The 24,705-nt window shown below is 44.6% G+C and overlaps 1 protein-coding gene across 4 annotated transcripts in view; it reads right to left on the bottom strand.

Moving 5' to 3' along the window:
- MAD1 (mitotic checkpoint family protein) overlaps nucleotides 1-24,705 on the bottom strand; it is a 204,084-nt gene that overhangs the window by 101,084 nt on the left and 78,295 nt on the right. For all 4 annotated transcript variants that reach the window (XR_015692954.1, XR_015692953.1, XM_087691791.1 and 1 more), the window contains exon 10: nucleotides 13,815-13,892. Coding sequence is in view for 2 of the 4 variants with exons in the window: in XM_087691791.1 (XP_087547917.1) it covers nucleotides 13,815-13,892 (78 nt within the window). In the remaining 2 variants the exon portion in view is untranslated. The remainder of the gene's footprint in view (nucleotides 1-13,814; nucleotides 13,893-24,705) is intronic.

Here is a 24,705-nt window from a genome sequence, read left to right on the forward strand (position 1 = left end):
CAAAGCTGATGCCTGAATGTATCTACCTTAAGTTAGCCCTCACACTCATACTCATGACGAAGTTTATTGCAGAATTATCTACAAAATCCAAAATTTATCCCATTCCCTCCCTGTCCCTAGAATGAGTCTCCCCATTAAGGTTATGTTTCCCATTCCCATTCCCCATTCGTCTTGTTCCATGTGGCTCTCAATTAGGGCACAACTAGTCAAAAGGATTTGGATAGAGATCATCCACTCACTCCACAGGAGATGGGAGAGGATGCAGGGTAGCTCTGAGAGGGTGAGGAGGAGAGAGGCCTTCCTGAGGACCTGGAACTCGGGCACCTTTTTCCATACTGCCCCTCAGATGGTCTGGCCATCAAGCCCACTGGATTCGTTATTCACTCAACCATTGTATTTGTGATGTACTCAGCTACTTTTTACAGAGTTCCTTGTACTTTGCATTTTACCTCAGGGGATCTTTAAGGTGTAACTTAAAGAATTTTCTTCTCTCAGGGAAAAAAAAAAGGGCACAACTAGTCACCAACTCTTATATCTGAATGTATCTGCCAGAACTAGCCCCTCACACACTTATACCGCACAACATTCGCAGAATGTAGTTGCCTCAAGTGCCCCCTCACACTTGTACAGCACAATCTTAGCTATTCTCATTCTTCTAAGAGTGATAAACTGTCCTTAGGCATGATGCTAGTTGAATATTTTCTAAGTACCTAACCCTAGTCAGCTCTGGATTCTCCTCTTTTTTTTTTGGCACTCTACTGCCAACAAAAGATTTCTGTTTCCCTTCATTCGCAGGGCTCGTATGCTGCCTTTTACTAATCAATTGTTTGTTTGACACACTTTGACTTTGCGGAACCAGTCTTTTCTTTCCGCTACAGAAGTTGGGATGTATTGGAGCAGCCTTGAGAAGTTGCTGCCCCTCAGCTCTGGAATCATGTTTCCAAGTCCCTCCTCAAACCAGCTCCCTCCATCCTCTGACACGCTGTCTCCCTTAACCTGAACAGCATCTTCCAGTCCCCCTTTTCCTGGCCTGCAATTTCCAGCGGTCTTCCAGTCAATGGCCAGACTTCCACTGGTATATCTCCATGGCAGTACCCTGATACTATTAGAGCTCCTTGAAGAAGCGAAACAGCAATGACATGCCAAAGATATTCTAAGATGCTTATTGAAGAAACATGTAACCTTCCTGTATCCTAACAGCTTAACCAGGCAGGAATCCCATAACTACTGGACAGGAATCACATAGCTATCAACCAACTCATTTCTCAACATGTGAGACATATGCCAATAGCTAGAAATGAATGTCTCTAACAATAGAAAAGCCTATGAAGTACTTGAACCATTGTTTTCCCCACTTTATTCTATAACTATTTCAACAGCCTTATTACTTTCTGTTTTGTTCCCCATTTCAGGTGGCTATATGGTAAGTGTCATTGGTACATGGTAGAAGAGAGACGAACATCAAAGCAACAGTAAGTAGAGCAGATTCTCTTAAAATGCTCTAGAAATTGGTAGCAAAGCAGCATTCTGAAATTTAAAAAGTTACTTGTGAGAGGGAAAGAAAGAAAAAAGCATATATTTAACTTTCCAAGAGGCCAGAAAACAACATCACTTTGTCCATGGGTTACATATCATCCTGGTCATAAAACAACAGAAGTACAAACCTTTATCAATTTAACAAGCACGAGAGAGAGAGAGAGAGAGAGAGAGAGAGAGAGAGAGAATTGCAACGGACCAACTCCAAAGTTCTTGGTGGCACGTTCTTAATGCGGATTCGCGGTTTTCCAGTTCTTCTTCATCGCTGCTTACTCATTTGGTGTATTCCTGGAAACACGTCCTTCAAAAGGCTCAGTGGCACCCAACGGAGGATCGCTTGGCTACTAACTCTTTTCAATTGGAATTACTGGCAGTCTCGCGTTTACTTTCGTGGGAAGGTAAACATGAGCTTAGACCACAATTCAACCGGATGGCACGTTTGGGCTTGTCTTCAGTCGCGGATGCCACCCTTGCCAGTCGCAATGTGCTTATATCGTTTCGTACTACTAGGAGGCTCTTCCGGATCCCTCGTGGATATAGGCCTTTATGGGAACAGCTTTTGACGGTGCTCCAGAGCAGACAACCCTTTCCTGCTCTTGCTTTGGATCATCCCTGGCAGGATTGGGACCTACAAGGCCGGCTGCATTTGAGCAAAGCTTCTGCTAATCAAGTGTATCATCTTCTGGTTAAAGACAATCAATGGCTAGTTACTAAAGCGAATGCTTTATGGGGATTGCGTAAATCCCGGTCATGGTGGAGGGCAACTGTGATGGAGGGCTGGGTCAACAAGACACCCTTTAAATACAAAGTCTTTCTTTGGAGAGTGATGATTGGGGGTCTTCCGCTTGCTTCGGCTCTTTCCAAGCGACGAATCTCCAATGGCACCTGTTTCTTTTGCACCACTACTATGGAATCCGCCCGCCACCGATTTATTTCTTGCCCCGTCGCTAAGAAAGTCTGGTTGTTTTTGTCGGCCGTTTGGCGAGGGGTGGTTGGTATCACACTGCGCCCCTTTGATTGGGTTTTGGGCCAGCCCAAATACCCTACTCCCGCACAGCCACATATGAAGCTCATGTACCACTTTCTTTGATACTGGGGCTGTTGGCATAACTGGACCATTCGGAATGCTTTTCTGTTTGACTCCGCCTGTAATGTTCAGCGGCATATTGTAAGGCTTAAGGGCCTCTTGTATTGGCAGTTAGCTCTTCTCCATCGTTCTGATTTGCTCTCTACGGAGGACTTCCGTCCTTGGCATATGGCAATTTCCTCCGCATCCTTGCCATGAAATTGTAACTCGTAGTACTTAGCACCTCTTCACATGATGGCCTGGCTTGTCGTCATGTATCTTGTAATCAAGTAATCTTGTATTTTTTTCGTTATGAATACAATTACCTTTTACGGAAAAAAAAAAAAGAGAGAATTGCAGGCAGGAGGAATTCAGGGGGAGCGCGCAACAGGAAGGCGATGGCGATGGCGACCCCGTCCGTGACCTGACTGCAGCAGCGAGTCCTCTGCTTCGCCTGCTCGTCCAGGGCAACCCGTCGTCTCCTGCAGGTGCGAGAGAGAGAGAGAGAGAGAGAGAGCGCGAGCGCGAACACGGACGCCTGCTTCAGACACCTTTGCACTGCCTTGCGCGCCGCCCTGCCCTGTCGCCCGTCGCAGCCCCCTGCCCCGTCGCCCCCTGCGTGACGTCCTCGACCTGTCTGTGTGCGGCGCTGCCCTGCCCTGTGCTTTCCTCGCCGCCCTGCCCTGCCTGCCACCTGGTCCCTTTCCCCAGGGCCGCGCAGGCTCAACTGGACATTGCGTAAAGTTGGGGACCTGCAATCCGACCCTGCGCAGGATAGCCCTCACCTAACCTACCTCACCCTCTGTCAAGACATTCCGTCGCCCCCTGCCTGCTGCCCGCCCGGAGCCACCAAGGGCCAGCAGCCAGTCACCCCCCGGTTGCCACACAGAGCGCGTGCCAGCGTGAGCCAGCCACGGGAACGAGCCCGTCTCTGCCTGCGAAGAGGTAGAACGGCCGGTGCAGTCCTGCTTCCCGTGAGATTTTCGTTCAGCCTCTAACCGGTCTACGCAACAATACACCATGGCCGGCTTGGACTTGGATTTTATAGACCAAACGGTGGCAGCGCTTGGTCCGGACTCTGACACTGAGGAACCCGATGATATGGTTCCATGCAATGAAGAGACGCCCACTGCTCCTGACTTTCAGCCTGCAGGCAAACGCACCAAGCACACTCCGGACCCGTCAATGGATCAACAGGATGGTTCTTATGCGCAGGTTGCTTCGGACTCTGCAGACTCTCAAAATGTTGACTGGGAGCATTTGCTAGAGTTTGCAAACACTTTACTTGGTGATTATGTGCAACATAATCAGGAAGCCTTTTCTGAATCTGCACCGGAAGATGTTTTGGAAGCTACTGTTGACCCCAAATCTGTCTTGCGTTCCTTTTCAGTATTCTATGATCGCGCGGTAATACTCTTCTTCACTGGTAGAATCCCCCAGATTTCCCGTATTCGCCAATGGCTGCACAGCCTGCTACAAGGGGAATGTGTGGAAGAGATTTTTGTGGGGCCCCGGGGGTTTTTTGAGGTGTTATTAAAATCTGAGACGCACCGTGCTGCTCTTCTGTCTAAACTACCTCTGTTTCTTGATCGCCGTTTGGTCCATGTTGTACCATGGCGCCCAATGGCAGATTTTCAGTGCCTGCTACAACGGGAGTGCCCTGTATGGGTTGAAGTGGAAAATTGCCCGGCTGTTTATTGGCCGCTATTGAAGGAAGCCATGGCTGCAGTGGGCACGGTTCTGGTCCCGCCAAGTTTAAGGGCAGTAAATCGTAGTCGCTTATGTATGTTATGGGACACTACCAGGAAAAGGCCCGCGTGGTTACGTCTCAATTGCTCTGGCATGCATTCCTTACACTTTCATTTGAAATGGGGCACTTATGCAAGACACTGCTTTTCCTGTGGCAAATTAGGGCACTTCATGGCCGAATGCCCAGAACAGCACCACCCTTCAGATGCGGGGCATGTAGCGCCCCCCATGGAAGATATGGTCTGTGATGTCCCATCGCAGGATGCTAGTCATCCACCCAAAGCTCTGGATAAAGGTAAACAACTGGTTTCGGTTTCGGCCTCCCATGGCTCTGACTGGGTTGAAGTACGTGCAAAAAAAGGTAACAGGGTGATTGCTGCTATGGAGAATTCAATGCCTTCTGGGCCACAAGATTCCATGCGTACTTATATGCGCAGGAAAGAAATGTTGCCGTCAAAGCACTCTCCTCCTGCGATGGCTTCCTCTGCCCCCCGTCCGCAACCCCCTCGGAGAGGGTATTCGAATCGTCCAAAGGGTCCACCAGCTAAGCTGACTTTTGATTCCCGAGGCAATGTCATTACCCCGTGGGATCGTCGTTATCCCCGCTCCATTCCCAAGCCAGCAGATCTGCCGTCTACCTCCAAATCTGGTCCGCAGAACTCTTTTGCCGTGTTGGCTGATTTCTTGGATGAGGGAGTCCTGGATATTCTCGCGGACAAGGTCAAAGCACGGCAAGCCGTGCCTCGTACCTGATTTTCTTTTACAACAACCATGAAAGTAGCCACTTGGAATGTGCGAGGAATCTGTTCTCGCCATAAGCAACATGCCATGTGGACTGTATTGCATGAGAATCAGTGGGATGTCTTGTGTGCTGTTGAACACAAGAGTCACGGTGAAGCTGGAAAAGTTGTAGACTGTCATGGCTTTCGTCTGTTCTATGCAGGGACACAGGCCGTGCGTTATTCTGGTGTGCTCATGATTGTACACGAAAAATATCAACCTCTTCTTATTAAAAATGATGTGCATGGGTGCTTTGTGGTGATTGAAATTTTACTAGATGGAGAAATCTTATGGTTACTTGGTCTCTATACACCGAATGATCCTTTATCCCGCCAGGAGCTTTGGCATACTTTGCAGACTTCTTTGTCACTTGGCAGACCGGGCCTCTTCATGGGCGATTTCAATATGTGTGTTGATTCTTTGCAGTCCACCTCGGAGCATTCGGTGATGGACGCGCCGGAAAGCCGTAGGTGGCATGAGCTGGCTCTTGCTGTTCTTAAGCAAGATCTTTGGTCCTGGCTGAACCCCTCTTCTACAGGGTTTACTTTCCATTCCGCTCAGTATGCAACAACTTGGTCGCGGCTGGACCGCATGTACATCATGCAGAATGATGATTTCCTCCCTGAGATGCTTGAAATGAAAGTCTTGCAGCAATATGCATTGTCGGACCATTTTCCTCTGCAGCTTGAGATGCTCACACACCCCATTGCACCTTTCAAGCGATTTCTGGACCGGCTCCCTTTGCGTTTTAACTCCTCTTATTTGAAGCATGCAATCTTTCAGGGTTATATGCAGCAATTGATTGATAGATTCTTACTGGACTTCCCTTCTCAGGGCACTGCCTCCTTTGAAAGATTGCTCACTAATGTGCAGCGGGTTGCTCGCCAGTATGGAATCCATCATGCCTCTCTTTGTCGACAGCGTCGGCAAGCCGCCCAAGACTTGCTGGCTTTGGTCCGTTCTCTGCTGATGGATACTCCAGATGATGCGTTCTTACTAGCACTGGCAATGCGTGTGGCTCATCTTATTCAAGAATTTCAGTTGCAATCGTGTCAGCAGGCCAAACTGCAGCATCTGACGGAGACTCTGCAAGACAATGCGTGTCAGACTCATAAATTCTTTTGAGCCCTCCATGCCTCTCCTGCTCGCGAGAATATGACTAGACTTCTGGATGCAGATGGGCAACTGGTCATTGATCCGCAAACTATTGTGCATATGTACAGGGATTATTTCATTGATCTTCTTGGTTCCACTTCGCCACCTTCAGCCCAAACTACTCAGGCCCGTTCAGTCTTTTATGACCTGGTTCGTAATCAAGTTCCGCAAGACATGCAAGCCACTATGGAGTCAGATATTTGTGAGGCGGAGGTTGAGGATGTTTTGTTGCACTTACCCAAGGATAAAAGTCCTGGTTGGGATGGTCTCACCAATGAATTCTTTGAGGTTTTTGCTACCCAATTGGCGAAACCATTAACGGCTTTGTTTCAGCAGGTGTGGGAAACGGGGATTATGCCTTCCTCATGGAAAGAAGGACTTATTAAATTGCTTCCGAAGGTTCCTTCGCCGTCTATGTTGAAACATTGGGGCCCAATTTCTTTAATGGGGTCTATGTACAAAATCTTTTCCAAAGTAATGGCGAATCGGCTCCACAAGCATCTCCCTGCCATTGTGCATCCACTTCAATATGGGTTTATTAAGGGCCGAAACATTCTGCACAATGTGTTAAATGCGCAACTGGCGATTGATTATGCACGGCATTCTAATCAGGAGGTCGTACTGATTCAATTGGACCTGGAAAAGGCTTTCGACTATCTGGACTGGTCTTTTGTTGCAGAGCTTATGTCTACTATGGGCTTTGGTGATCGGATGTCGCGACTGATCTACATCATTAGTGCAGCGGCATCTTCGCGAGTCATGTTGAATGGAGGCGTTACCGAGCCATTTGCCCTTGCCCGGTCTGTCAGACAAGGGTGTCCATTGAGCCCCCTCTTCTTTGCCCTTGCGACCCATCCGGTTCTTTCGCTGTTATCTCATATGGCCGCTTCCACTCAGTTGGCTGGATTGTCGCTTCCTTCTGGACAACATTTCATTAGTCAATCCTTGGCTGATGACAGTTTTATGATTCTCCGGGCGGATAAGAATAACATTCGCAAAGCATTGGATGTTTGGGATCTCTTTGGTCAGGCTTCCGGCCTTCGCATCAATGCGCTGAAATCAGCCATTCTCAGCTGTACGGAGTCGGATTTGCAGTCATTGAATTGGCAGGGGATCGTTGTGCCTCGTGGTTCCATTGTCAGTCATCTTGGCTACCCTTGGGTGTTGATGTTTCACCAAAGCAGCTTCTTCAGTGGACTTCTCAGAACTGGCAGCTAAGTTCCTGTATTGGAAGTCTCAGGCTTGGCCATTCCATGTTCGCCTCAAAGTAGCCCAGACAATTATGTTGCCGATGCTCACATATTTCTTGCCCTTGCTGCCCTGGACTACTACTACTCTAAATGCTCTGACTCAGTTTATTCGTTTCATGCTATGGAAGAAAGATTCCTTGCATGCAGGCATTTCCTAGATTTCTTGGTCGCATGCGTGCACCCCCAAACGCATGGGTGGCGGAGCTATTTTGAATGCCCAAACTCACATGCTTGCCCTCCGTTGGTTTCTTTTCCCTGCTTGCCCTCCGTTGGTTTCTTTTCCCTGCTATGTGCTCAGATCATCATCCCTGGGTCGTGATAGCCCATTATTTCCTTGAGGAGCAGGGGCTTCGGCATGGCAATACCCAAATCCAGAGTTCGTGGTGGCATGTCCTTAATGCCGATTCCCGATTCGCCTGTTCCTCTTCATCCTTGCTTACCCATTTGGCATGTTCTTGGAAACTGGTCCTCCGGAAGGCTCAGTGGCATCCAGCGGAGGATCGCATGGTTGCTAATTCGTTTCAACTAGAATTGCTGGCAGTCTCGCGGATACTTTCATGGGAAGGAAAACAAGAGCTTCGACCACAATTCAACCGTATGGCACGTTTGGGCTTAACTTCAGTCGCGAATGCCACCCTTGCCAGTCGCAATGTGCTAATATCATTTCGTACAGCCAGGAGAATCTTCAGGATTCCTCGTGGATACAGGCATTTATGGGAACATCTTCTGATGGTGCTCCAGAGCAGACAACCCTTTCCCGCCCTTGCTTCGGATCGTCCTTGGCAGGATTGGGACTTTGAAGGCCGGCTGAGTTTAGATAAAGCTTCCGCAAACCAGGTCTATCATCTCCTGATTAAAGATCATCACTGGCTGGTCACTAAAGCTAATGCGCTATGGGGATTGCGTAAATCCCGGTCATGGTGGAGGGCAACTGTGATGGAAGGGTGGCTGAACAAGACACCCTTCAAATATAAGGTTTTTCTTTGGAGGGTGATGATTGGGGGTCTTCCGCTTGCTTCTGCTCTTTCCAATCGACAAATCTCCAATGGCAATTGTTTCTTTTGCACCACCAGTGTCGAATCTGCCCGTCACCGCTTTATTTCTTGCCCTGTCGCTAAGAAAATATGATCGTTCTTGTCAACTGTTTGGAGAGCAGTGGTTGGTTTCTCGTTAAGGCCCTTTGATTGGGTCTTTGTGCAGCCCAAATACCCAACACCCGCACAGCCACATATGAAACTAATGTTTCACTTTCTTCGCTATTGGGGCTGCTGGCACAACTGGACCATTCAGAATGCTTTTCTTTTTGATTCCACCTCTAATGTTCAGCGGCATATTGTTCGGCTTAAGGGGCTCTTGTATTGGCAGATCGATCTTCTTCAGCATTCTGACTTACTTTCCCCGGAGGACTTGCATCCCTGGCATATGGCAATTTCCTCTATATCCTTACCATGACCTTGTAACTCGTACAACTAGAACTGTTTCACATAATGGCTTAGTGCCATCATGTATCTTGTAATCACGTACACTTGTACTTTTTTTCGTAATTAATACAATTACCCTTTACGAAAAAAAAGAATTGCAGGCAGGAGTCAGTACACAGCAGACAGGAGACATAAAACAGGTAGACTATCGCACTACTCAGTCAGGGTTTGCACAGCCCTATTTCACTCAGGAAGGTTGCAAGAACAGGCTGGTGCTATGAAGGCATGGCTGCAGTCCACACAGTGCTCCGCATTAACCAGCATATTCGGCATGGGGTGAGAAAGAATCGGCTGAGTCGGATGGTGACTCTTTCGCTGAGGATTTTGGTTAGTTGATGGAAGGGGACGAGATGGGAAAATGCCGTAAGATGACGGTTGATGAACCGGTTTTGTGTGCTCCGGATTTGCCTTAGCAAGGTGTTCACATTTCTTGTTCACAGGCTGATGAGTCTTTCCAGTTCATACTTCCCACTGCCAACAATCTTATGTCTGATTATGTTCATGCTAATGAGGGTAAATTGAGATCTTTACCGAAGGGGATCATGTGGTTGCTGTCATGGGAACTGACCTAGTTTTACAGCAGATTGTTGCCTTTCATGACAGGACAGCCATCCTTTATTTTACGGGCAGGACTCCTTTGATTGCTCAGATTCGCACTTGGCTGCAGTCCATGCTTGTGAGTGACGATGCGCGTGATGATGATGTTCTTAGGCAAGTGCAGGCTCCTCTAATGGAAGAGATTTATAATGGACTGAAGGGGTTTTTTGAGGTCCTTTTTCGTACTCCGGATGTGCATGCTCGCATTATGCAACATATTCCCTTGTTTTTGGATGGTCAGATGAACCATATGGTCCCATGGAGACCTATGGCTAAGTTTCGAGAGGTTCTTAAGCAAGCATGCCCAATCTGGGTCGAGACAATTAATTTTATTGCACATCTTTGGAGACTTCTTCGCTTGGTTTTGCGATCCCTTGGCAAGGTGTTGGTGGAGCCCCGTTTGGCCTCCCATTATAGGAACACGGCTTGTATGCTTTGGGACACTGGGAAACCTCGGCCTACCAAAATTCGTTTTGAGGTCCCTTGGTTGCATACATTGGTTTTTGAGCTCAAATGGGGGACATTTGCTGGACACTCCTTTTGATGTGGCCAATTGGGCCATTTTATTTCTGAATGTGATACTAGCCTTGAGGTTTTGCAGCGTTCTTTGGACCCTGACATGGATATACAACAGCGTGATCCCCAGCCCTTGACTCAACAACAAGATGTTGCTCAACCTCTGTCTCTTGCCTTGCATGGACATGATAATGGAAAGAAGGATGTTCACCAGGTTGGTATTGAGCGTGAGTCGCATTCAACTGGTCAAGATCTCCCTCCTCAGGATGATTCCCGGGTCAATGTGATTAGATGCAATGCTCAACAGGAATCTCATTCGACTACTACTCACCCATCTCCTCATCCTATTACTCAGACTTTTCAATGCAGAGGTGGGGGCTTTCACATGAAACCTCAATTTTTGCGTGTACCTGCAATTGGTATGGTTGATAAAAGTGCTTTTGATTTTGCTTTGCGCTTTGATGCTTATAAGAGGCTTTTGCCTCCTAACAATGTTTTCCATTCTCAGCAATAGCAATTACCTTCTCATGCTTCGATTGCTAGTCTGCAGAGGGTAGATCTTGTGGATGTGATCCATAGTGAGATGGAGATATTTCAGGCTGCTAAAGCTACGAATGTTAAAGGGAAAGCTCCGATTCAGTAGTTCTCTCTCTTTCTGTTTATCATGAGACTTACTTTATGGAATGTGAAAGGCATTTCCTCTTGCAATAACCACTATCAGTTGTGGAGAATTGTTTTTGTTGGTAATTGGGATGTTTTTTGTGCCTCGGAGCATAAACAACATGCTTTGGCAAGTTCTTATTTATGTATATAAGGATTATATAGTGCTTTTCAATGGATAGGTCCCACATAAATCTTCAGTTATGTTGGCTGTTCGATCTTCCTTGCAACCATCCTTGGTTTCCCAACATGCTCGCGACAAATTTATGATGCTGAAAATCATATATGAGGGTGAGATTTTGTGGCCGGTGAGCGTATATGCTCCTTCTACAACTTGGAAATGGCGCCAGTCCCGGGATGACTTGCATTGCCTTTCCATGGCTCATTAAGATTTTGTTATGGGTGGTTTAAATGCATGCGTATCTGCGGATTAGGCAACTTCACCTCACTCAGTCATGGATGGTCCTAAGCGTCAGACTTGGGATGCACTAGTAGCTGTGTCTTTCAAAGCAAGACATGTCATGGATGCATCCTTCACAATCTCAATATACTCATCACTCTCTTCAACATCCAAATACTTGGGCTAGAATTGATAGGATATACATTTGTCAGAGCCATTCTTTTCTTCCAACAGTGATCGATATGTGAATGGAGCGACAGCATGTCTTGTCAGATCACCATCCCTTCGTTTTGAAATTGACTCATAGGCCAGTTCATGCCTTCAAGGATTTGCTTACTTGCTTGCGTCTACACGTTTCCCAAGGCTTATCGGACTAATGTGAATCGGGCAATGGTTATGTGGAATCTCCATGCCTTAGCTTCGAGGCTTCATATTAATGCTCCAAAATCTACAATGATTTCTTGTAGGAAGAGTGATTTGCAAGCTTTGGGTTGGCAAGAAGCTGTGATTTCTAAAAGAGATTTTATCGGGCACTTGGATTATCCTATTGGTGTGGATGTAGCTCCTCATGCCTTGCTTGATTAAATGTCATCCCGTATACATGATTGGTTATGTACTAGAAATCTCAAGGCTGGCCTCTTCATGTGAAACTTAAAGTTGCTCAATGCATCATGATCAGTATGGTCTCGTTTTTTATGCCCTTACTTCCTTAGACTAAGAAGTCTCTTTTGGAATTGATTCAGCCTATCTACTTCATGTTGTGAAAAAATAAAGGGAATCGTTTGGGCCAAGTGTGGATTTCTTGGCAGCATGTGACTACTAAAAGAATGGGAGGAGTAGCTCTATTGGATGTTAGTTTCCATATGGTTGCTTTGAGATTGGCGCTTTTGCAAGCTTTATGTGTGCAGAGTCATCCCTAGACAAATATTGCAAAATTTTTCATTGAAAAGGTTAGTATCTTGCATGGACGCACGATTATTCAAGTTTCTTGGTGACATGTGCTAAATTCCACAAGGCCTATTAAGGTCTTCTAGTCTTTTCTCCTTCTCATTTGATTACATCCTGCCAAGAAATTTTGTGTTTCACAAGTTTGCACCCTCCTAATCTTCACGAGGAGGAGAATTCGCTACAAGGAGAAGTACTAGCTACCTCTAGATTGTTGGATTGGCTTGATAAAGACTTAGCGAGATAAGTTTAATCGGATGGCTTGCTTGGGATTGCAAACAATCCACGATGGTGTCATTCCTGGGCAGCCCCATCTTTATTCTTTCTAACGCATTTGTCTGTACTTTAGAGTGTCTTGTGGTTATCATGTCATATAGTCATCCTTACAGGAGCAGCTTCTGAGGTACTCTCCATTGCTTGCTTTACAACCCTCGTCTCGTTGGTGGGATTGGATATTTGTGCTACCTAATGATTTTGAGAGCAGTTTAGCTAATCAGATCTATCATCAAATGGTTGAGGTCAAGAGATGGGTCACTAGAAAGGCCAATAAAATATGGCATATTCAGGACAGCAAAAAGAAGTAGTATGAAGATTTCTCAAACTCTGGAAGTCTAAGATTTCTTATCAAGGTAAAGTTTTCATATGGAGGTTGTGTATTGGGGTCTTCCAACTAGGGATGTGTTCTTCCGTGCTCGCGAGATCTCCCATGGTCACTATGTATTTTGCACTACATGCGACAAGACATTGCTTCACCTCTTTGTCTCTTGCCATGTTGCTTGACAGATTTGGAGTTTTGTTTCCAGTGTGTGGTCCTCAGTGACTCAGCAACGGATATCATCTCGTTTGTGGATTATGGGAAGGATGCCTTCTATGTCCGCCTTGCAATCAGATCATTCCTGCCTTTTCCATTTCCTTCGTTACACAGCTTTGTAGCATATTTGGCGTACTCAGAATGCCTTCAATTTTTTATTCTGCCTCGTGTATCCATGGTCATGTAGCCTATGTTCGTGGTTTATTATTATGGAAGACCTCCTCTATGGTTTCACCGTGTTACGAACCCACCTCGAATCTGTCTTGAGGTAGGGGAGACCCACCCATGAAGCCCACGTCAAGGGGAATCACCCACCTATCGGCGTGCCCACAAGCATGCAGAAGCATATCACGACATGGCACAAGGAAACAACAAGTGATATGGGGCTAAAAACAAAGGGCCCCTCTTGAGGGCCCGAGTGTATATTGATCGGCGGCACAAAGGCTCGCAGGCATAACACGGCGTGTAATGCGCAAGGCACAAGGTTCACGGGCAAGCGGTTGCCGCTATCAATGTGCGTATCCAACTCAACAAGACACCGTGGGTGAGCTGAGGTTGACCTGGTTCTTCCTGACATTGTTGCTCCTTGGCTGGATATTGTTCGCCCCACTCCAGCTGTCCTTTGTGTTATATTTGTCTGTTATGGTCTTAGAGGCCTTTCGGCTTGATTTGTGTTTGTTTTGTTTTTCTTAGCTGACTTGATGGTCTGATATAAATATTGCCATTTAATTCAATTATCTTCACGGAAAAAAAAAGGCAGAGACACAAAGACAGATGCACTGAAAACGAAGTACCAGCTCATGCATGCAAAGAGAGAAAGTCAGCTCACACTAATGCAGAATAAAATCACAAAACTATACAAGCACACCTTCATTTCAGCCTTTGTCAGGTCAGAACGCAAAAGATCTCCTTCACGCTGTAGATCTTGAATTAAAGCCTCCATTTCCTACAGTAGCTCGCCAAAAAACAGAGGAAGATTACTGAAGGAGAAACTTCAGTTACAAACCTCCACAAGCTTTCATATTACAATACGGTATGACACCTGCCCTCCTAATGATATTCATGTACCAGGCAGAGCCCCTTATATGATTGGAAGCATGAAGTTTCTATATATGTTTTATAGCGCGTACCGCTGAGGCTGTTTATAAGTTGAACACATTAAAGATCACAGAACACAAAAAGCAGTTCTGACCAATGTGCTGGACTGACATTTACAACTTACAACCTTCAAAAGCTTAAGAGTACAGGCTATTTGAATGTCAAAACAGCTGTTTTACATACTACAGACATTGTCCCCACTTCAGACTTCTTGGTGACAAACTGGCCAATAAGACAATCACAGCTTGTATACTATTGAATATCCCTGCAAGTAGGCAATTTATTATAGACAAATACAATGAAAAGAAAATATCAGTGCCATATGGCCAGCCATCATCCACCCAATTAACAGAAGGTGCAAAGTCATCAAAGGGCAGGATGATACAATACATCTCAGAGACATTTATAGACCGCACAGATAAGCTGTTCCAAAATTGCTTTAAGGCAAGAAAAATCTACAAACTCAGAAGCTGGAAGAAACAACACTAATTTGGCAGATATATTATCACTTTCATACCTACTCTGAAGTCTACAAGTGTAGCGCAGTAAATAAAGGCATCTCTACATTTCTACGATGTTGTCACACTAGAAATACCTAAAGTTGACTGCAAATATCTAAACCGAGTCTTCTTCACAAAAATAGCCCTTCAATAAATCCTCAAAAATGACTACAGTGATCCACAGTTTCCAAACTTAAATCAACAATGACAGAGCTCTAGATTTTGAGCACCATGTGTGATTGTACACTCTAAAAAGGTCATAGCCGCCAGAAATGTCAGAAACATTTAGAAATGCAACATTAGAAACGTGTTTCGTAAGTTTCTTTCAAGAGGAATTAAAATAAGAAAAGTAGGTTTTTTTATAAAGGGATTTTTTATAATTTTAAATAGGGAGAAAAGTGTTAAACCTTTGTGGAACTTTCGCTTAAACAAAAAAAGGTCAATTGAGGAAACCACATTACACATCCATTGTTGACTTATGTCAAAGTTTAGTCTTTAGAAACCTATACTATGATTCAAACTTGAGATGTAATGATTCATACATGTCACAAAGGAAGTCCAAATAAACAGGGTACATAGCCCATGTGCAATGTGAAATGGATCCAGCTACAACATCATGATTCTCATTCCAAAACAAATTAACAAAATGCCAAAATCTAAAATGAATCATGTATATCATACATCACTTATAAATGAGATTAGAGTCATAATCAACTCTTGAGATGAGAATAGACTCTATAGTTACAGGCTCCAATAACTAAGAAAAATGCCAAGAAAGTAAGTCTCTCGTCCAAAATCATCTTTGGCGGGCTGAGGGAATGATGGGCGAAGTGTGGAAGAAGAAGAGAAAGGCCTAATTTAGGGTCATGTAGCATCATGTGACATTTTCCAAAAGTCAGGCTTCACTTTTTTTGGGTCCTCAAAAGATAGGGGTCTTGTCTCCTTCTTCCATGCTGCATTTTGGGCTGTAGATCCTCTCCTCTACCTGGTCACCATCTCCACTATTTGGCATCAAATTGTACCTGCGTTTTTTATTGCACATTCTCTTCCTCCACCTAGTGACCATCATGTCCTTTTGGTATCAACAAACACCTGCGTTTTTGTCAAGAATCGCGTGGTGGGGAGACTTGCTTGAGCTACTGAGCCAAACACACATTGTATACACAAGACAAAGCTCACTCAAGAACACAAGAAGAGAGATGGAGGCTAAAACGTTTTCTTGTTGATTTCTTCTTCTTCTTCCACACACTATACAATGTACACAAAGTATAGATAAGATACAACATAAAGGAAAATGGCCTTCTAAGTCAAACAGTGCATAACCGACTACACTAATCGACTGGCGGTATACCTTTGTCAGTTGTAGGTAGGTGTGACAAACTAAATATAATAAGTGATAAGTCAATGGCCATGTGAGTATCATAATGACCACCAACGTGCTAAGTGTAGACGTGCGAACTCATCTAGCCAAGCAGTCCATCATCAATGTCCGCACGTGTTGAACTTGCCATCTCAACACTCCCCCTCAAGCTCAACTCTATCTTTGCAACTCCAAGTAAGCTTTGAAACTTTCGAAGCTTCTCTACACCCAATGCCTTTGTAAAAATGTCAGCTATCTAATCCTGTGTGCTGACATATACCAAGTCAATCTCTCCTGCAAGTACCCTCTCTCTCACAAAGTGATAGAACACCTCAATGTGTTTTTGTCCTAGCATGGAACACTAGATTCCTAGCTAGCTGTATGCTGCTCATGTTGTCACAATGAATGACAACTGGTATATCTCCCTACACGTCCAAATCCCCTAATAACTTTTGCAGCCATACCACCTCACATGCTGCCATAGCAGCACCTCTATACTCAGCCTTTGTACTCGATAAAGCAACTATAGGTTGCTTTTTACTGCTCCATGTAACTGCTGCACTACCAAGGGAAAACATGAATCCACTAGTAGATCTCCTATCTGACATGCTACCAGCACAATTTGCATCTGTGTATCCAAAGACATGTACGTCTTTACCTGCCTCATAACAAAGTCCATAATATAAAGTGGACTTCACGTACCTCAATATACGTCTAACTGTGCTTGTTTCAGCCCATAGAGTGCCTTCTTTAACCTGCACACATATATAAGATGCTCTAAATCCTCATAACCTGTTGGCTGCTCCATATACACTTCTTCTTGCAATTCACCATGCAAGAAGACATTCTTAACATCCATTTGCTGCAAACTCCAACCTTTGGCTGTTGCCAAGGCAATCACACATCTAACAGTTGTCATCCTAGCAACTGGACAGAATGTGTCTTCATAATCTATGCCATATGTCTGAGCATAGCCTTTCGAAACCAGCCTAGCTTTATACCTGCTAACTGAACCATATGCATTATGCTTGACTTTGTAAACCCACTTACAGCCAATAGCTTTTTTACCCTTACGTAAGGGTACCAAATCCCAAGTCCTATTGACTTCTAATGCAGCCATCTCCTCATCCATTGTTGCATCCCAATGAGCATGATCAACAGCATCCTCAAAACTTGTAGGCTCAACATCCTCAACTAGTTTTACCATATAAGCATAATGATAAGCTGCATAACCTTCAAAACCAAATCTTTTAATAGGGTATCTGAACCTGCTAGATCTGCGTACCATCGGATCACTCAATGGAGCCTTTACATTACTATGAGCTCTCTATACACCTGGTATCCTAACTGAAGAAATACCAAGCTCATCATCCAAACTCTCTGAACCAGTAGAATCTCCGTCAAATCCCAAATGACTGGTAGATGCGTCATTACCATCCAACACTTTCTTCTTTCCTTTGTCCTTCCCTCCAACACTTATAGATCCACTTGAAGATGTGGAGCTACTCCTTGGTCTCCTAGACCAAGGGCTTACTGTAGATATAGTACCAGATGATATTTCTGGTGATTCTTGTTTTTCTTTCTACACATAACTATCCTGATCATTATCATCATCTAATACATCACTAGCAAATTCATACCAGCTGCCCATCTCATCAAAGATAACATCCCTGCTCACTCTAAACTCACCTGAGACAGCGTTATAACAACGATACCCTTTCTGCTCTAAAGAGTATCCAATAAAAATACCTTTTTTTGCCTTTGGATCAAACTTCTTCCGTAGCTCATCTGGCACATGAACATATGCAACACATCCAAATACCTTCAAGTGCGGCTCTAAAACGGAGCTATTGTCCGTAATCTTGCGGCTCTAAAACGGGGCCTGAAACGGCCTCAAAAGCCCAAAATAACTGCAGCAAGCCCTGAAGGGCTTATATGCAGAATATTCAGTACTCTGCACGCACACCAAATCTCACAACAATCTGAGATTTTCGCTCTATCCTGCTTCCGGTGCCTCCACATGCACTATCAAAGAGAGAGAGTGAAAGAATGGAATAGCTTCTTACCTGTTGCTTGCTTGCTTGAACCTTGCTTCTTCTCCTTCACTTCAACCTTCAAAATCAAACTCTCTTAGTGGCGCGGCTGTGATACCATGTCAGGAATCGCATGATAGGGAGACCTGCTTGAGCTTCTGAGCCAAACACACACTGTATACACAAGAGGAATCTCACTCAAGAACACAAGAAGAGAGATGGAGGCTAAAACGTTTTCTTGCTGATTTCTTCTTCTTCCACACACTATACAATGTACACAAAGTATAGATAAGATACAACATAAAGAAGAGTGGCCTTATAAGTCAAACAATGCATAACCGACTACACTAATCGACTGGCGTTATACCTTTGCCAGCTGTAGGTAGGTGTTACAAACTAAATATAATAAGTGATAAGTCAATGGCCATGTGAGTATCATAATGACCACCAACGTGCTAAGTGTAAGCGTGCGGACTCATCTAGCCAGGCGGTCCATCATCAATGTCCGCACGTGTTAAATTTGCCATCTCAACAGTTTTTGCTGCCAAATCACCTCTCTCTAGCTAGGGACAAAGCTCTCCTCTCAATATCAGCCTTCCCGGTTGTGTTGCACTAGTCTACCATCTCCTTCGCATCGGCACTAGCTTCAACAAGCACTTACTACCTCAGATACTTGGGTTGCAATTCCTGCTCCACTTGAGGCCGGATTTTTTCATATAGCAAACCGTCCTATTAATCCTCATCTTCTGGAGTGTGCGTCCATAGCTGGTGATCTTCTTCCTCAACTCCGACGGCATTTGAGAACTGTATTTCGCTCCCTCAACGACTCTCCTTCATCTTCTAATTACTTCAACATCCCACTGCCCAAAGAACTGCATTTCGCTCCCTCTACAATGCAAGCTTCCTTCAAGTGATACTGACTAATTCAGATAGGAAAGTGCAATCATCTTTCGAGCTTCGGCTCTACTGTATCAACTTTGTTCACTTAGCATGAGTCAATGCTATATCTTCTTCTTCTTCTGTGTTTACTGAGTTTCTCCTCTCTCTCAATGTTTACCATACACACTGTGTATTTCTCCATGCAAACCCTATTATGCCTCTGTTTTGCTTTCACAAGAGCCATTACTTGACATGATATCAAAGCATACATGTTATTTTAACACGGTATCAGAGAGAAAGTTGCCCAAAGAGCAACAAAGATCCTCTACATTGAAGAAGGCAAAGATACATTGCCAGTTCAACATCATCTTCTCATTTCTCCTCTTATTTCCATTGCATCATCAGGAGATATTGTTCTCTTCTTCCTCCCACCCTTCCTTTTTCAACTTGACACACTGGCACCAAGGCTTCTCCCCTGATAGATGGAAAGTCTACTAGGCACTTCTACTATGGCAAGAATGGTCATATCACCAAAGACTATCGACTTCAGCCTTTGCTCCCCATACCACCCAAGTATATGCGTCTACCAACAAGCACTCTTTATGCCACATCTTCCTTCTCCGCTACCCACAGAGATTGTTTTGCATCAACTATTAGAGTATTACCCTCAATGCAATAAGACGTATCCAATGCGCACTAAGTCCTTACCAGCAAAAGGAGGATCATTAGACGCCACCCCTCCTAGAGACCACCGCAATCCACTCCAGAGGTTTTCCCCACCAATTTTCAAGTGCGATGGCTCCACTGGTTCTACAATCCGCTCCACCAAGAGAGAATTGCTACTAGGTACATATTTCAGTCCTAATTTGGGAGGGTCCATCCACATCTACAAATAGATAGATTCTCTCCATTCAGTGTTCGCCCTTTTGTGCAGGTTTCTCATTCTACTGTGCATATTTCAGCCATCAACCACCTTCCATCTGCTATCCAACCATCACCGACTACAACTCATCACTATCCAGCCCTAGGAGACCTATTTCCAACCATCGCCCTCTTGTTTTGCGATCTCCATCTGCAACGTCATCATAGCACCTAATCAGCCTACGTTTTCAACATCTGGTACCAAGCGACAAACTATTGTCATCTCTCCCACCAAGCAACTATTGCATTACTTGTGTTTTTGTTGTCCAACAAGTGGCCTACATCAACAAATACCTCTCCTGTTGTCACTTGACTGTTCTCTACCTCGGATGATCAGTTTTAAGCCTTCTTTGGTGATACAGTGCTACTTTTACCAGATTTCAAAGTCTGACCACTATGTTTTGTTGACCAATCTACTGTCTTTCATTAGTAAGCACCCTCTCATCTCTGACTGGTGCTTACAATACTTGGGATCCATCTTCCATGGACATCACTCTCTGACACCACTACTCTGCTCTTGGGCGCTGTGTAGACTCATTAATTTACAGGTTTCATTCACTTCAAAGTTGTGCTCTTTCTCTTTCCTTGACAAATGTCGACGGTTACTCGTGGAGTTTGCCACCCCACTACTCGCTCTCTGAAGTCAATCGACAATCAAGTAATGTTTCTCTCGAACAAGTTGCCCGATAAATACTTCCATTTTATTCAACACATTACAAGGTCTTCCTGCCAAGAAATCTCAACAGACCATTGTAATTGTATCCACTCCCACTGGACAATCCCATGGGGCTCGGACTCCTGCAGCTTAATGTTGCTCCATCATCTCCTTAGTCCCTCGCACTTGTTGGACATGTGGCACACAAGCAACCTCAACATTCTTCTCTACTCTTGCAAGATTGTGAGATTGGTTTCCGAGCACTAATCCCATTGCACTTTACGCATCCAACACACATTCACCTCCGTCTACAACTACCTAACCACCTCGTCAAGCACTTCAATGGCAAAGCCTTGCTAGTAGGCGTACGCAACGTTGGCGACATCCTTAGGTTAGCTCCATCTTCCCAGTGTTAGGTCTTTAGGCTATTAAGTCTAGCCCATAGGATTTTGTTCTTAGATTTTCATTCTTAAGTTTTCTATTGCATTTACTCACACATATGTACACGTTTGCATCATTGCATTGTTCATTCCATTATTTTTCATTTTCGTTTTGTTTTGTTTTTTGGAGCCTCTCACTACTAACCTCCGTGCTTGCAGATCTTCATCTCTTTTGCAAGGTTTTGTTTTTAGTATAGAGCTAACATGTAGGTTTGCACAACTCCTACCTAGGTCGGAGACTTAGGATGCGCACCATTCCATTCATGGTTTCATCATCCTCGGAGTTTTGGTGGTGACTTCTATCTTGTTCTTCTAGTCGGGATACTTCCTCACTTCACGGTTCTTGACACCACATAAACCCCAACATTCGGCTCCTCCTCCTCCTTCAACATCGACATCCACGTTTGAGAGGGGGTCGCTTTACTTTTGTGAGAGTGCACAATGGAAGAAGAAACACAAGCACGCACCTGCGCGCGCGCGCACACACACACACAAGGAAACAGAAGATGAAGAAGGAAATACTGCATTGACTAAAGAAAAATGCTAAATATAATGATGAGGACTGATCAAACCCTGCATGCAGCCCGGAGCGTCCATGAGGCACCAGATCAAGCTAAGATGATGGAGAGTGTCAGAGAGGAGTGTGCTGAAGATAACCTGCAAAAGTGAGAGAGTGATCAATGAGGTGGCTATCAATAGCCAACACCCTCCAAATTTGGCCGACTACAACAAAGGCATGAAAATGAATGCATTAAATGCAATCCGAATGCTGAAAAACATAGGTAAAATGATGACAAAAATAACTACCAATCGTGGAGCAGTCTGGCACTGACTAGAGGTGGATACCTCCTGACAAACTAGCGAAATGCACAAGAAATATGCCTAAAATGGAAAAAAATGCACACTAAACTGCCAAAGCTCACATGTCTCCATCACACTCTGATGGGAGCTCACAACTAGGAGATGATAGATTGACATGACTAAAGTAAGTAGACTAACACCCCCTCTCAGATCCTAGGAATGTCTGAAGACCCAACAACCTCATGTAATAAAGCATAGAAGCCTGAGCCAAAGGCTTCGTGAAGAGATCCAACATTGTCCCCCATAGACAATAGGCCACCGCTAACTCAGAATCCACCATCCCCTCACAAGCATAATGATACTAAATCTCAATGTGCTTCATGCAAGCATGAAACACTAGGGATATTATCGTATGTTATATGAAGCATTTCAATAGTTAAAATGTTGGATTGAGCCACTTTTTCCATTTTCAAATGAGAAGGCTCCCAAAGAGAGCCCATACAAGCATATTTACCTCTAGCTTGCCTCTAGCTTGTGTTTTATGATATCTAGGTATTGAATCTTCCAATAGGACTATGGCCAAGCTATTCAACATAGGGGACTCAACTATTAAAAAACCGAAACATATTCACTTTCCAAAATAGTATATTTGCAAACATGGTGGGTTCCACTCAATGTTATTACGAGGAATGGTTTGCTTAAAGAAGTTTTCTTGGAACGCAGTTTGTGCCACTCCCAGTGAGGTGCATGCCTCGAATAGCTTCAAGAGCTCAAAAATCTTTCAACAAATGAAGTCTTGTGAGGTGCTTACTGAGCCAATCATACAAGTATAGGTGCACAAAATCGAACCATATCTTATAGGGGGCTTGAATATAGACTCACTAAAGTCTAAAAGGGTGGAAGAAAGGATGGTTCACGGCTACTGGAGATTATGGAGGGTAAATAATTAGTAGGCTATTATTAGCCTTTTAAAAAAGCATGAAGAGGAGAGAAAACGAGGAGCTCATGGCAATTGGAGGAAAAAAAGGGATAAGCAATCAAGGGATCCCAAAGCATGCCATAAATCCATCTATGTGAGGCGCTCATAAGGTACAATAGACCATTGCCAACTAGCCCAAGGGAAGGAATCATACTCAAAATGAGAAGTTGCTAGGGTAAGATACTGAGAAGGGTTATTCACTCTTGCCAAGTCAATTCGAATGTTAGAGGCGAATTGGACAAGGGATTTGTCATCTAATCAAAGAGTCTACTCAACATGAGGGCAAGGCAATTCTTTGCAAATCTAGGTGGACATGCTGAAAAGAAGAGTGGCAACAGTCTCCTTTGATGATTTGATTTAAGGAAAAATACAAACTGATGAATAGACTGTCGGTGGAGTTGGGCTAGATGAGAGGCACCATCCACACTAAGGTACAACGTACATTGTAACTCGATGGATCCCTATGCCAATATTCCACAAGTAGGCAACAATAGTACCTTGACACACAGGTTCAACGTGCACTACAACTCAATAGTGGAGAGCCGAGGAACAACTTTACATCCCTGATGCCATTAGTGCAACAAACTGCTACCAAAGAACCCGAATGGGGTAAGGGGAGAGAGAAAAAGAGACAAAGCACACGTTGAGGTAAAGAGGGAGAGTGCAATCCAAGCGAGAAAGCATAACCAATAGTGGGCCGTCTCAAATCCACATTACCAACCCAATCAGAGTCACTCCATTCACAAAGAGTAACCCCCTCTCCATACATGATCCCACGGGACCAAGTCCCCTATAAATACTGAGGAATGCGCAAGGCTACTCTCCAGTGATCCTATGTACGGATCCTTATAAAAGAAGACAACAAAGCCACCACAAAAGAGATGCCCGGTCAAGTATGAATAACCTAGATCAAAGAGCCAACAAGGCACCTATAAGACATAGCATTAGTAAGGGGATCTCCGATTGCCACAAGCTTGGACTCAAGGTCCATGGGGCACGAAACAATGTGGCACTCATCCAGATCAAGCTCCGAAAGAAGCTCAGAGATATACCTATGCTGTGAAAAAAAAAATACCATGTACCATCTAATAAATCTCCAAGCCAAGCAAGAAGTGAAGGATCCCAAGATCGGTCGTGTCAAACTCATGGCTCAGAATCTCGTGAGTCTAATCAACCTCATGTGTAGAGCTCCCAATGATGATAAGATCATCCACATACACAATAATAAAAACACAACTATCACCTAGAACCATGTGGTAAAGGTTGGGGTCATTTACAAATCAATGGAAGCCACTCTAAAAGAAGAATCAATCAATCCTTCGGTACCAGGCCCTAGGAGCTCACTCCAGGCCATAAAGGGCCTTCCACAACCTCTAGACATGGTCCTTCTTCCCCTACACAAGAAAACCTAGAGGCTAGGAAACATAAATCTCCTCCTCTAGGCCACCATTCAAGAAAGTGGATTGGACGTCCATCTCGTAAACAAGCTAATGATGATGGGCAATGAGAGCCAAGATACCCTGAATAGTAGACATTCGAGCCGTAGATGTGAAAGTCTTAAAATAATCCAATCCTGCACACTATGCAAAACCTCTGTGCTTGTCCGAGGAACCATCTACAAGACATTTGGTCTTAAACTCCCACTTCACACCAATCACCTTTCGCTTCTGAGAACATGGAACCATCTCTCAAGTCTGATTTCAGTCGATCGAATCGAGCTTAGCCTACATAGCCTTCCTCCAAACGTCCTGTGCAAGAGTCTCATCAATTGTGATACACTCTCTATCCCGAAGAATTTGTGACATAAGAGCGTAGTTCACACAAAGTGAACTATCCTATTGGGCTTGTAATCGAGCAGCCCTGCGTGGACCTAAAGGGGTAGCAAGAAAGTGAGAAACACCAAAATCTCGCATAAGCCGTCTATACCACAAAGGAATGTGGAGGCTCATCCTGTTGTGAGGGAGACAAGTCTTCGATACTTGTAATGCACCTGTCGAAGAAAGGGACTCCCTCTCTTCAAGTGAAGGGACATCCTCTGAATCTAAGGAAGGCTCCCCTCTTGACGGAGAAGGATCCCTAGAAGACTTCAACGA

The sequence above is a fragment of the Lygodium microphyllum genome, chromosome 13, assembly GCF_053477565.2.
Source record: "Lygodium microphyllum isolate KBCC chromosome 13, Lygodium_microphyllum_v1.1.10, whole genome shotgun sequence".
NCBI classification, from domain to species: domain Eukaryota; kingdom Viridiplantae; phylum Streptophyta; class Polypodiopsida; order Schizaeales; family Lygodiaceae; genus Lygodium; species Lygodium microphyllum.